This window comes from Lipophrys pholis (genome assembly GCF_963383615.2).
Source record: "Lipophrys pholis genome assembly, chromosome: 19".
In the NCBI taxonomy this organism is placed as follows: Eukaryota; Metazoa; Chordata; class Actinopteri; order Blenniiformes; family Blenniidae; genus Lipophrys; species Lipophrys pholis.
Genome location: NC_137647.1, coordinates 7,349,705 through 7,363,104, shown reverse-complemented (window position 1 = coordinate 7,363,104; position 13,400 = coordinate 7,349,705). Strand labels below are relative to the sequence as shown.

Sequence of the window (13,400 nt, the reverse complement as noted above, 5' to 3'; positions counted from 1 at the left end):
CAGTAGACACCAGCCACCAGTGGTGTCTACTGCCCTCTACTGCCCTCTACTGCGAGTGTTACCAAAAAAGAAAAAAGTGAAGAGTGTATGTCCTGCTTGACAAACAATGTTCAGAAAAGATCTTGACTTCAACTGCATTTTGTTGGTAAAAAAAAAAATTGTTTTGGGATTTTCAGGCCTGCTTTAGACAAGTCTGAAGAAAAGAGGCCGTTCCCAGTGCCGAGAGTTGTTCGACAGGCAACAAAAACAATATATTGAGCAACATTTTCACCTGAAATCAGCCTACAAAAACGTCTGGTAGCCAGAAATCACCGAAGGTAAAAATGTTTTCCTCTTAAAGGTCTAAAAATATAACAAAGTGTAAAGCAGGGTTGTATTTACTTATTGTAGTTGTATTTTACAAGTAATGTTTTTGTTTTACAGGACTGTAATTAGATTATATATATATATATTTTTTAAATCTGATAAATGCTCCTTAATGTATATTTTTTAATATATAATCAAACGTCACAAACAATTTATATTTGATTTATAATCAACTGGTAAATTTGACTGACATATAAGTGCAATTTCCTTTTTATTATGCTTGCGTGGGCTTGTAAAAATTAATAAATGGAAACATACAGGTCTAAATTGAAGCTATATCAAATAATTCTTTAATATCTTCTAAAGAGAAATATTTATCAAAAGAAATCTTTTTTTTCCATTTCATATTTTCAAGGCATTATGCAAGGCTTCTATATAAGATGTCATTTTTACATGCAGAATGTAAGATTTTCTACCTCAACATTTTTTTTCTTCATTCATGCAGTTTCATGTTTTATTATATTTCATCTGATGTGGTTTTTTATTATTATTTTTCCCTTGTAAGAGAAAAACTCAAGTGTCTGAAATTATTCTTAGTTATTATGTGGGTGTGTATTTTTGTGTATTTATTTTTTTTTTTTCATTTAAAAGGTTCACCATACATAACGATTGATTGGTTGATCTGTATTGGTTGAGGTCCTTACCGTACCATCTGACTAACCTCTGGATCACAGATTGAATTTTTTTTATTAAATAAAATAAACAACTTGAGTTTTTATTCTCTCTTTCAAGAGAGACACTGTTTTAGGTCTGCTATGTATTGATTATCAAATGTTGTTTTTCAGCCATTATCTTAGTCTTTTTTTCTAATCAGGGATTCGAATCTCATTTGACTTCAGGGGCTTCATACAGACCTGTGTTACTATAGAATCAGAACCTTTAAATAGATCCACATATTTCAATTGTAGCAAGTTTAAATCATAAAAAAAAAAAAAAAAAATTCCACTAAATATCTTGTGAGAAAACATTGATTTTATATTTAAAGAACAGTAAAATGTCCCAGACACTGCAGCTTTGGTTTGGTATGTCTGTTACTTTTATAAATGCACTCCACTTTTTGCTTAATCAGGTAAATCTACTGAAATATCAGAATTCTGTCTCTTTGGTATAATATTGATGAGAGCCTGTCACTGTCCAGCCTTCACAAATTCACCATCACAGTTTTCACTGCTGGATCTTTGATCTTTGATCTTTGATCTCGAGTCTCAGCGTTATGTAATTCACACTGTGGCCAAAATAAAAATGCAATAATTCTACGCTCCTGTGGTTTCCCTCTGGGCCCGATCGCACCCTCAAAGTGGCCAGTTTTGGCCCGCTGGCCTTATGTAGAACACCCCTGCTGTATAATATCTGTGACGTTAATGACCTTTTCAGTGCAGATTTTTCTTTTTGAAAATGATAAATGATAATTGTTTGCTGATGAGTGAAATAAACAATTTGAACTTGAATTTGTACATTGTAATTTTTTGGGCATAAAGCAAATACTGTTGAAGTTAAAAACATTTGTGATTTGATTTTTAGCAAGTTTATATGTTGTTATTCAACTTGCACTGGTACGTTACAGTCTTAGAAATCTACAGACTGGGTTGTGCAAAATCAGAGTTTACATATTCATATGTAGAATTCAATAAAGTCAACATACGTGTATTTTTTTCTTCATTTATAAAAATGATAGACATATTTAAACATGCATCTTTTTTTGGAAAGCAGGTTTTCTATCTCTTTCATTTCACGATGTTCCGAAAAACATAATTGTCTTTGATTTGTTTCATAATTTGTACTTTTTTTTATATATATATATATTCTGCAGCTCTTTTTGCTTTCATTTATACATTTGATATCCAGGTAAACTACTAGAAAATGATAAATCTCAGTCCTTGCCTGGCATCATAAAACACAATAAGTTTGCGTTGGGATATTTTCTCAGCTTTTCTTTTTTATTTTGAAAGAGCTGTTTGGGTGTCAGCTGTGTCGATGCAGTTAAAACATGAGGAAACTGTCCGTCCTTCGCCTCCAGGAGGGACAGAGGAGGGAGGAATGTTTTCCCGTCGCAAAAAACCTTTGATCTCACACCCCTTAATCACTTCCTGAAGATTATACAGTACGTGCACCTCCGCACTGCCCTCAGTGTGTGTGTGTGTGTGTGTGTGTGTGTGTGTGTGTGTGTGTGTGTGTGTGTGTGTGTGTGTGTGTGTGTGTGTGTGTGTGTGTGTGTGTGTGTGTGTGTGTGTGTGTGTGTGTGTGTGATGTTGCCCGAGGCCAGCCGTGGCAGATGTAGTCGTCCTGATGACAGACAGAGATAGGGGGGGAAAAAGAGACAGACATGTGATGTAATCAAGCAGTGACAAACTGCAAGAGTTAAAAATACATTTGGCAACACGAAACGTATGAACCAACCAAAATAGTCGGCACATTTTTTATTTTATTTTTTTACTTTTCAAACATTTGCATGCGCTGGTAAAGTGATTGGGCCTTATCGTCAGCAGGACGTTGGCAGGCTTCTGTGTTATTATGGTTTTTGAGGTCAGTGAACAGAAGGACACCAGCTTTGAGCTTGTGTGGTGATAAAAGTGGAGGAGTGAATGTTAGGGAATAGTAGAACAGTAGTGAATAAGTGTGAGCTTGTAATAAAGAGATTCAGTATGTCCATTTAGAATTGCAGGATTCACCCCCAAAAAATTAAATTAAAAGTAATTTTCCTTGTATATGTGCAAATGTTTTTATCAGTATAGCATAACGAAGTTAAGACAGTGTAAAAATGTTCACGGTGGCAGGTTGTCTTGCACAAAACATGGGATGTGCTCTCGCCTCGTAGTGAGAAAATCCTTGGTTTGTAGTTACAGGGGACTCTTCTGTGTGGAGTTTGCATGTTCTCCTCCAAAACACATGTTGGAGGTCAACTTCTTCATTCTGTCATGAAAAAGCGGATTTTAGTTTTTTAGTTATTCTTTAAAACACAATGGTGATTCTCCTGGATTTATAAATCAAACCATTTGGTGTTTGAAACGCATTCATTTGAAGAGCACACACGCATTTTGAAAACACAAGTTATCATTTAAGGCTTCAAATTACCTGCTCTTATTTCACTGAACGCAAAATGATGGAAAATGAAATGAATCTAAACAAACCTTGTTTTCTTGTTGTATTACCACAACTGTCCAGTAGACGGAGACAAAACACTGCTATTAAACCCGCTTACTAACCGTCAAACGACAATGAAATAGCTTCTTGGCTTGTAATGTCTGAGGTAGAAAAAGCCACAAAGATAATTGATTTCCCCAAAGACATTCAAAAGCTTTTTGTTGCAAAATGTTTTGCTTAAAAACTGACTTGCTTCACAATGACGATGAAGAAATACTTGATTGATCCCCTTGAACCCGTTTCTATTCATCAGCAGCAGTGGGGCTGAAACGATGCAGCAGGCAGGGTGCTGATGGGGGGTCAAAGGTCGTGAACCCACAGTGATAATCTGTCAGCAGTGGAATTTGAACATGCAAACAAATACAAGCTCAATTCTCTGACATCTGCCCCAATCTTTTGATAGTCCGAGGGTTTTGTGCTGTTTTGTGGTTTTGTGTTTTTAGTTTCCATCCTTTTTTGTGGTACCTCCTCTGAAGCTCTCTGAAGTCCCTCGAAGGGGGGCTCGCCCCACACTTTGACAACCACTTCTTTAACAGAAGTACACATTGACAACATCAGGATCCATAGGCAATAAAAACCATCACTTGTGTCAATCATTCTTTTCATATATATCTTCCTCAAATATAATTTCTGATCCTGCAATAAACTCCATTACACTTGTGATCAATTCCATTGCTAAAATGTGTTTTGAAGAAGAAGAAGAAGAAGAAGAAGAAGAAGAAGAAGAAGAAGAAGAAGAAGAAGAAGAAGAAGAAGAAGAAGAAGAAGAAGAATCCCCTCTTAAAATTGAAAGGAAAATAAATATCTCTGGACGCAAGTCTGCTCTGACTCTCAAAAACCACTTCTTCAAGAATGTTGCAATGGTTCGTCCAACATAATTCTGGTGTGTTTTACTGGTAAAGTCAATGTTAACAGTTGTTGGGCTCCAATGGCAATAAATACTTCCGTATGTCAGATGCTTTTTGGTTGGAATATCTGCTGTTTTTTAAGGATAGATAGATAGATAGATAGATAGATAGATAGATAGATAGATAGATAGACGAAATAAAGCATTTACATGTGTTATAATGTAAAATATTGGCAGAAGCAGGTGTCAATACAAACATCGGACGGATAATAATAGTACTTACTGAATAAATGTGAAATCGATTCCACAGCGGCCGCACCAGCGCGGCCTCGCGCGGGGTCGCGGACCCTCTGAAACCTGACACGCGCTGACTCTGCAGGAACGACGCGTAGTATGACGCGGAGTAGACGCCGGTGGATCTGAACCCTCTGACTTCCAGCCGACTCTTCAGCCTCCCACATGGCCAAAGTGAACAGCGGGTCCTCCGGCTGCCGGGCCGTGGTCATGGCCCAGAAATACCTGTCGACCCCCTCGGCCCCGGTGCTCCCGCGGAGCTCCGCTCAGCGGCAGGCCTTCGGTCCGCAGCGGCGCATGGTCACCTCCGACGCCGCGGGTATGGGAGGAAAGACCGCGGCTTGGGCCCAGCCGGAGCTCCCGGGGGCTGTCTCCAGAGCAGACCGGCACGTTTGGCCGCACCGGAGTCTGATCTACCGGGACGTGAAGGCGTTCCTCAACGAGGTCGGAGGAGACCCCCGGGAGGCCCGGTACTGGCTGACCCACTTCCAGAGGACCACCTCGGCTCAGGCCCCCGCCTTCGCCGTGCTGGAGGTAAAACTTTTACTAAAGTTAAAAAAAGTAAAAAAATAAAAAATAAATTCTCAATCAAAAGAAGTTAATACCACTATATATAACAAGTTAAAATCACTATGATCATTCTTTCATAGTTAGAAATGTGACGTGTTAAATCTGCAAGAATATACTGACTTAATCTATAAAATATATCAAGCTGTGATCATTTCATTTAGAAATCGATCAAAAATAGTCAAATTTGTCAATCCTTTTATTAAAGTTTTTTTTTAAACTTGTATTAATGTTTCGCCACTCAAAATATGTGAATATTTATTAAGATGTCATGTTTGTCCTATTTATCTATAAATAGTACAACTAAAATTTACAAAATCATTTAAACTTTTTAGTATTTTTTTATTTTTTTTTTATTTATTTATTTTTTTTAGATGCACCATTAAAGATAAATACATCCATTATAATGCTCATGGATATATATCTCGATGCAATTTTGCATAGGGGGCACATTATCTTTCTTATCATCTCCCTAATCTCTGCACTGCAGCAGCTATAAATATGCAACATATAATGTTTCTTTATGTTAAAATCCAGATTTGACTCTCATGCTGGTTAATGGGATTGCAAGGACTCCAACGTACTAAATATGTAGCCTGTCTTTAGAATGAGGATTCTCCCAGGACGTGTCTTGACATGATTATTTCAGTTACTTCATGCTGATAAAGAGACTCGACGACCCTGTTTGTAGGTCGTAGTAAGACATAGTGGAGGCTGGAAATGTAAACTACCGACAGTCTTTTATCTGAGGACATTGAAGTAAAGCAAAACATGCCATTGCTTCCCTCGTGAGGTCACGCTGTGAGATAATGTGAACATCCATTAATGCATGCAAGGTTACAGCTCAATGTGCGGCGGAAACCTGAGAAAAATACACCATGAGAGCTGCAGTATCCTCAAAATTGTCTTTGTCAACCCCTAGAAAAATCAAGTCTTTTTCTCTGTGGTTTGCTTTGACTACAACTGCAGGTTCTTCTCGCTTTCTTTTTTCCAGGTGGACAGCTCCTCCTTCAACAGCAGGGAGATGATCCAGAGCCTGGCCTTCGGCCTGTCCTTCCTGCAGCGGATGGACATGAAGCCAGTGGTGGTGGTGGGCTCCTCCGATCGCCAGGACACGGGCCTCACTCAGCCGGCGGCCGGGTCCTGCTGCAGCCGGCGGGTGGTGGAGCAATGCCAGCAGTTGACGGAGGCGCTGCAGCAGCACTCGGCCACCGTCCTGCCTTTCTTCTCTGCAGAGTCATTCCTCCTGCTTCATGAGGCGCCTCAAGGAAGCAGGTGAGGCCTGAAACCAACCAGTTCCAGCCAATAACCTGTCTTTCTCTCTTTTTCAGAAATAACCAAAACCAGGATTTCTTGTTGATTTCAAAGGTTTTATATGTCCAATAAAGTCTCCATATTGTTCTGAGTCAAAAAAGAACGATTTTGACTTTTAACCACAGTTAAAAAAAAAAAAACAGCATAATTCTTCCAGCACTTTTCCTGAAATAACCACAAATCAATCAGGGATTTTAAATCCACTCAGATGGCCTCTCAGCTGTTTTATCTAACACAGGCTGTGTTATTCTGTGATAACACATCCAGTAAAAATCACATTTACTAATGTTAATCTTCGCTCTTACCCCAGGGCCAGAATCCGACTAAACAGCTCATTACAACTGAAATGAAGTTGCTATATGACCGTTGTATGTTCCACAAGTGTTCTGAGGCATTTTATTCTTCTCTTTTAAACCTCCTGCCTAGTTTGATGTATTTATTGCAATTTTTTTTAAGCATTCTATTCTTGTTTTAAATGTTCAACCTCTTGCATATATTCACAATGAGCCACAAGCACGGACAGCACTTTAAAATGTCCTTGTTTTTAACAAAGACAGTAAAGTAAAGCTATTTCTACTTTTCACTATTTAACAGTCGACCTGACGATGAAGGCCTGAAATAAGAACGTGTCAGGGTTAAGGTCTGAACTAGTGAACTGTGGCAATGTTTAGATTTTTACTATATGAAATGCATGTGATTGAAACTAACGTCCAAGACGTGTAACTGCATGGAAATTGCAAGCCTGGAAAATATCAGGAATACCACATCTACAGTTCTGTCACCGCTGCTTTGTCAGACTCTTGTTTCTTTCCACTCTCTCTACATCCCATGTTGTCCTCTCCCTCCTGCAGCGCTCCGTCCTTCATCGCCGTGGACCCCAACCTCCTCCAGTGGAGTCTGGACTGCGGAACGATCCCGGTGGTCTGTCCGGTGGGGAAGGACGGACACGGCTGCTCGGTGATGTTGGACCCCACCGAGGTGACGGCGGCCATTTCCCGAGTCCTGCAGCCATGCAAAGTCATGTTCCTGAACAACTCGGGGGGACTGCGCAACCAAGAGCACAAGGCACGATGGCCGAGTTCGTCGTGGTCTGGTTTGACCGCTTCATCGCCTTTTACAGATGTACGTCTTATCGCCCGCCGTCTTGTGTCACAGGTGCTGGGCACCGTGTCTCTGCCCACCGACTTGCCCGGCCTGTCCGTGGCCAAATGGCTGAGCGCTGCCGAGCGCCGCAGGGTGACGACCATCGCCAGGTTCCTCAGTCAGCTGCCCACAGAGTCCTCTGCTGTGATCACCTCAGCCGACACGCTGCTGACCGAGCTGTTCAGCCACAACGGTGAGAGCCATGACAGATTTACTGTCTCTCACACACAGACGCACACGCACACAGATTCATTACCTGTCGATAACGATGGACTCGCTCTCTGTAGACCTCCCATAAACTCAACCAGATTGAATACATAAGAAATCTCCCCGACGCGGTTGTGTAAATTGAGATAGTTCCCCACAACACTGTTAAAAATGTAGACGCTATATTTAGATTAACCTTTAACATGAGGATTTCCAATGTCAGGGAGGTTGACCTGCTCCCCTTCACCTCTCATGCCTTAGATCAGACCTGAGCATCATGAGACCCAGGGGCCACATGTGGCTCTTGACGTCTGCTTGCCTGGCCCTCATTGTGTCACAGAGAAATCCTGAATCAAATGAAAATGACTGTTATTAAGGCTTTAATACAGCTAAAAAGGTCATGTTTTTCACGTTAGGGGCCTTTATTACATTAATGGTTGTGTCGAGCAATTGTTAGCTCACAAATTTACGGTTTCACAGTGGAGAGAAGACAGTTCATTAAAAAAATAGTTTATACTAACTTACTTAAAAAATTTCCTCAACAGTTGGTCAGTTCATGGGGCTAAAATCTGCCTGATGCCAAATACTTGTCTTCTGCGTTCATTACCTGTGTAATTTGGTAGCTTTTCCAGGGAGCTTATGATATGGCGCAAACAGGGCGATGCCAGCCAAGGCCCGTGGGGGCAGTGTTGAGCAGTATAGCTCATGCATGACCAGAGAAACGACAATCCGTTTGAGGAAAGAGTGTGAATGTGTGTGTGGATTCAACATGACGTCACCTGGAGGTGACTTAAGTGAAAAGTTGAGAATATAGGGCAATAAGTGATCTCACCAGATTAAATTTAATGTCAATTAATTCCATAAAGGAAGCATATTGAAGCATTTATATGCTTTGTCTAATAATCATTTCAGGTTGAATGCTGGACCACCAGTTGGGGCTGGTGGGTAGTAACAAACATAAAACTGGTGCGAGTTATAGTTATTCTTTATAGATTTGCTAAATTTGATGATCCCATTACGTCTCCATTACACTTGCATTAGATTCAGTTGTAAAAATGTTTGTTGTAATGAAATAAAAGAAAATCCTGCTACTTTCTCCTGAATTCTTTTATCCCAATCATGCAGAGAAAAGCCCTCCGGAATATTTTTTTCCCAGGGTGGGGAGGCCCATCTCACTTTTTAAATAACTGAAAAATAGATGGCGGAATTTCCCTTTTGATGGTAGTGGTGTCAAAAAAAACCCAACTATTTAAGTTGAATTAAAACCCCAGAACAGCATGAATACCTCCTCATAGTCACCTCAGTGTAGTCCAGCACTTTGACTGAAAGCCCTTTAAAAATAAATAAATAGAATTATCGTTTCTTATTGCTGTCGCTTTTCTCTTTTCTCAGGCTCGGGAACGCTCTTTAAGAACGGAGACCCCATACACCGGTCAGTGGATATATCGCACGGATCTCTGCGGTGTGAAGATTCTTGTGACGTCCTCTCACGTGTTGTGTGTACGTGTGTGTGTGTGTGTGTGTGTGTTTCAGGTACGCGTCTCTAGACGGGATCGACGTCGACCGTCTGCTGGCCCTCATCAACAAGTCGTTCGATAAAACTCTGAGGCACGACTACACCGACTCTCTGAGAGGACGGCTGCACTCCATCTACCTCTCTGAAGGGTGTGTGCAAACGACAGTGAATGAATGACCAAACGTGAGGTTCAAAGAAAATACTTACATATTGTGTGTGTGTGTGTGTGTGTGTGTGTGTGTGTGTGTGTGTGTGTGTGTGTGTGTGTGTGTGTGTGTGTGTGTGTGTGTGTGTGTGTGTGTGTGTGTGTGTGTGTGTGTGTGTGTGTGTGTGTGTGTGTGTGTGTGTGTGTGTGTGTGTGTGTGTGTGTGTGTGTGTGTGTGTGTGTGTGTGTGTGTGTGTGTGTGCGCGCAGCTACAACGCAGCAGCCATCATCACCACAGAGCCGGTGAACAACGGCACTCCGTACCTGGACAAGTTTGTGGTGAGCAGCAGCAAGCAGGGCCAGGGCACCGGCCACATCCTGTGGGAGTGTATCCGCCAGGACCTGGGCAAACTGTTCTGGAGGTCCAGGGCGTCCAACCGGATCAACCCCTGGTAACACACACACACACACGCCTTCTGAAGACCTTCAAACGCCTCTTTAGACATAATCATAGCAAGTGTCTTTTCGATGATATCTTTGTTGTAATAATCAGTGATGTCGGTAACGCGTTAGACGACTGGTTACTATTTCCAAACAAATTTTTGTAATTTTCCTTAGTAAAATATATATTGAGTAGAAGCCCCGCCCCTTTTTTTTCAGTCACTCAATCAATAAAAGACTATTTTTCCCCCGTGGGGCAATTAAAAGGTCACATAGAGCATGCAGTGCAAATAGATAAATAGTGCAACTACAACTACATCACCGGGTAAATAAATACTACTAATAGTAAAAAAATTATAATATATATCTGATATAAATACAACGAAGGTTCAACTACGTATGAGCAGGAGGCCAGGCAGTGATCAGAACTGAGTTTTTAGCAAAACCGGTTGTCATTTTAATGTTGAGACGGCGGGGGGGGGGGGGGGTTAGTTACTTAAAAAAAACAAGTAATCAGTAAAGTAACTAAGTTACTTTTGAAGTAGTAACTCGTAATTTACAATGGTATTAGGTTTTCAAGGTTACTGGGCCAACACGGGTCGTAATGCATTTTGTACTGTTTTCCTCCGTCTGTCCAGGTACTTCAAACACTGCGACGGCAGCTTCGCCAACAGCGTTTGGACCGTCTTCTGGTTCGGCCTGACGGACATCAGAGATTCCTACGAGCTGGTGGAATACGCCAAACACCTGCCCGACTCGTTCCTCGGCTCGTCCGCCGACCCGCCCAAACAGCCTCGGCCGCCTGGCGCGGGACCCTGAACTCCCCGCCGCCGGCAGACGGGATGGGATGTTGTTTACCCGAGCGTTGCTCTTCGCTTCCCGACCGGACTCCTTCCATTCTCCAGTTACTTGGTTTTTTTTCCTGAAACCAGAGCTACTGTGCTGAGGACAGTTTCATAATTGCAACTATAAATAATCTCCTATTTATAAAGTAGGGCTGAGCTCCAAGCATTTAGAAGTCAGGGGCTTTGCACTTTGCCAAAAAAAAAAAAAAAAAAAGGCAAAACTTGACAACACATCCTCAGTAAAGGTAACTTTTTTTTAATGTGAACACAGAAAATACTCAAACTAGTCTTATTTTTACCTTTAAGCTGCGGACCAGAGAAAGTAAAAAGCAGCTGGATGCTGCACGGTGAACGCTCACTGTCAACAATGATTTTGCACATGGAGGGATCTGTTACCCCTCACCAGGATTCCCACCAGTCCGTGAGAATGAAAATACTTTTTTTTTTTTTTTCTTTGTGGTTCTGTGGATATTTTTTTCAATTTTTAGAGATGAAACGCCGCCGGTGTCGTAGTGGCGTCTTGGTTATGGTGAACACTTCTAACCCAGAGCGTGCCTTCGGGGCTCGCCGGTTGGAGAGACTATTTCTATTTTCTTTTCTAACACGAAAGTGAAGTTGGGTGTTTTGTGCCATTTTCATAAGTTGAACCTTCCTCCCACTCCTTCTCTGATGTATATTGACATTAAATTTTAGATTTGAACTGAAGTTCAAATCAGAAGACGGGATACTTGCTTGATGTTGAGCGTTTCTGCTCAACATGACTGGATTTCTTTAGTATTTTTGGGGGGTTATTAAATAAAATGTGAAATAAGTGAATGCTTCTCCTTCTTTTTCCAAGACAACTTAAGCATTCAGTTTCTGGCTGTCCTTTAGTATTACCCCCCCCCCCCCCCCCCCTCCCCCTCATATGTTTCTCAAAAGCTCAGGTTACAAATGTGACATACTGAGTTTTGTCATTTGACAGTTTTTATGAGCATTATTTCTCTCGGGAGTTTATGAATTTTCTAAATATAGTGTAAGGGGTTATGCATGCAGGATAGGAATGAAAGGGTTAATTTCATACACAGAACCGGTGGAGTCTTTTTGTTGCTATCCGGTTGAAGGGTAATAACTTACCCCGCAGTGTCCTTAAACAGGCTGAAATGTCTGTGCCAAGATAGTGCGGTCTTAACAAACAAACAAACCCATTTATAAAAAATTATAATAAAAAAAATTGGTGTGAGGTGCTTGTATTTGCAGCAAACGGGGTTATAAATGGACGACAGATTTTTGGTAGCAGAATTAATCAAATGTTGCACCGGTGACAGTTGAATTTTCCACCTTCGTGGAGGCTTCAGGTTTCAGAAACACTGAATGTACAATATTTAACTTTTGGAAATATATTTCATGGTAAGAATATTTCTTTCAGGGGTCTTTTGACTGTTGCCGTTTCTTTGCTTGTTAATTCTTTTGTTCCATTTTTCTAAGTATGTTAATAAAAGAGTCATCTTAATAAACGCTCTCCATTCACTGGCTGTTTAAAAGAACTGTAATGTTTCATCTCCCAATCCCCCAAAAAAAGCTAGATTGTTCACGTGCATTCGGTGACACCTCAGAAATAGATCTGGTCAAGCTGGAGGAGGGGTATGTTTATATGTACACTCTAATTATGCAGTAAAAGGAGCAGTAGAAGTTAAAGCAGGTAGTGGTAGAAGTATTATCATTAGTAAAATATATCGACCACCTGACCTTAAATATCAAAGGAATACCCAATCGATGTGCAGAGAGAAAAGTAAAAGTTCTTAATAACAAAAACCCTTGCAGATTTATCGCAACCCCTCCAAACTAAAAGTTGGGATGAACCGTACAACACCACTGATCCCAACAAACGATTAAACAATCGACTATCAATGCGACCATACCAGAAAGGACAGTTAAGCTAATTAATTATTTCCCTTATTAAGCTTATTAATTCTAAAGTCTATCCAGAAAAAAAGAATAAACTTCCTAACCAATACAGAAATGATTCTAATAGCAGTGATAGAACTGTCTACACCAAACATAAGAACAAAACTGAGCAGCTTAATACGAGCCAGCAAACAAAACTACTTCACCCACCGATTCAAAACAGCCTCTGGGGATCAAAGGGAATCTTGGAAGGTGTTGAATGAGATGCTGGGCCGCAATCGCAAACCCTCAATCATCCCCGACACCGTAGTGCAAATCCGATCAAATAATCTTAATGAGAAAGACCATCTATCAAATACTTTTTAGAATTTCTTTGCTTCTGTTGGGAAAAACCTGACTTAACAAATCTGTCCACTAGGGGGAGCCAATTATAAACATTTTTTTGAAAAGTAATTATCCCCACTCATGCTTCCGTAGACCGACATGTAAAATGGATGTAACCAATATTATCAACAAGATGGAATGTTGCTACGCCGCAGGTGCTGATGGTGTTTGTCGTAAGATCCTTGGCAAAAATAAAACCAGTATACAAGTCTGGGCACAAGAATGACATGCAAAACTATAGGCCTATATCAATTCTGCCAACCATGCCAAAAGTACTAGAAAGAGTAGTTTACTCAAGATTTG

At 40.8% G+C, this 13,400-nt stretch overlaps 1 protein-coding gene across 1 annotated transcript; it reads left to right on the top strand.

The window, feature by feature from the left end:
* Window positions 1–4,737: 4,737 nt before the first annotated feature.
* nags (N-acetylglutamate synthase) lies at window positions 4,738–11,640 on the top strand. Its single transcript, XM_080487108.1, has 8 exons — window positions 4,738–5,182; window positions 6,210–6,490; window positions 7,381–7,594; window positions 7,685–7,865; window positions 9,272–9,311; window positions 9,413–9,544; window positions 9,810–9,992; window positions 10,620–11,640. The coding sequence occupies exons 1-8, from the start codon at window positions 4,814–4,816 to the stop codon at window positions 10,798–10,800; spliced, it is 1,581 nt and encodes a 526-aa protein (XP_080343234.1). The 5' UTR covers window positions 4,738–4,813; the 3' UTR covers window positions 10,801–11,640.
* Window positions 11,641–13,400: the final 1,760 nt, after the last annotated feature.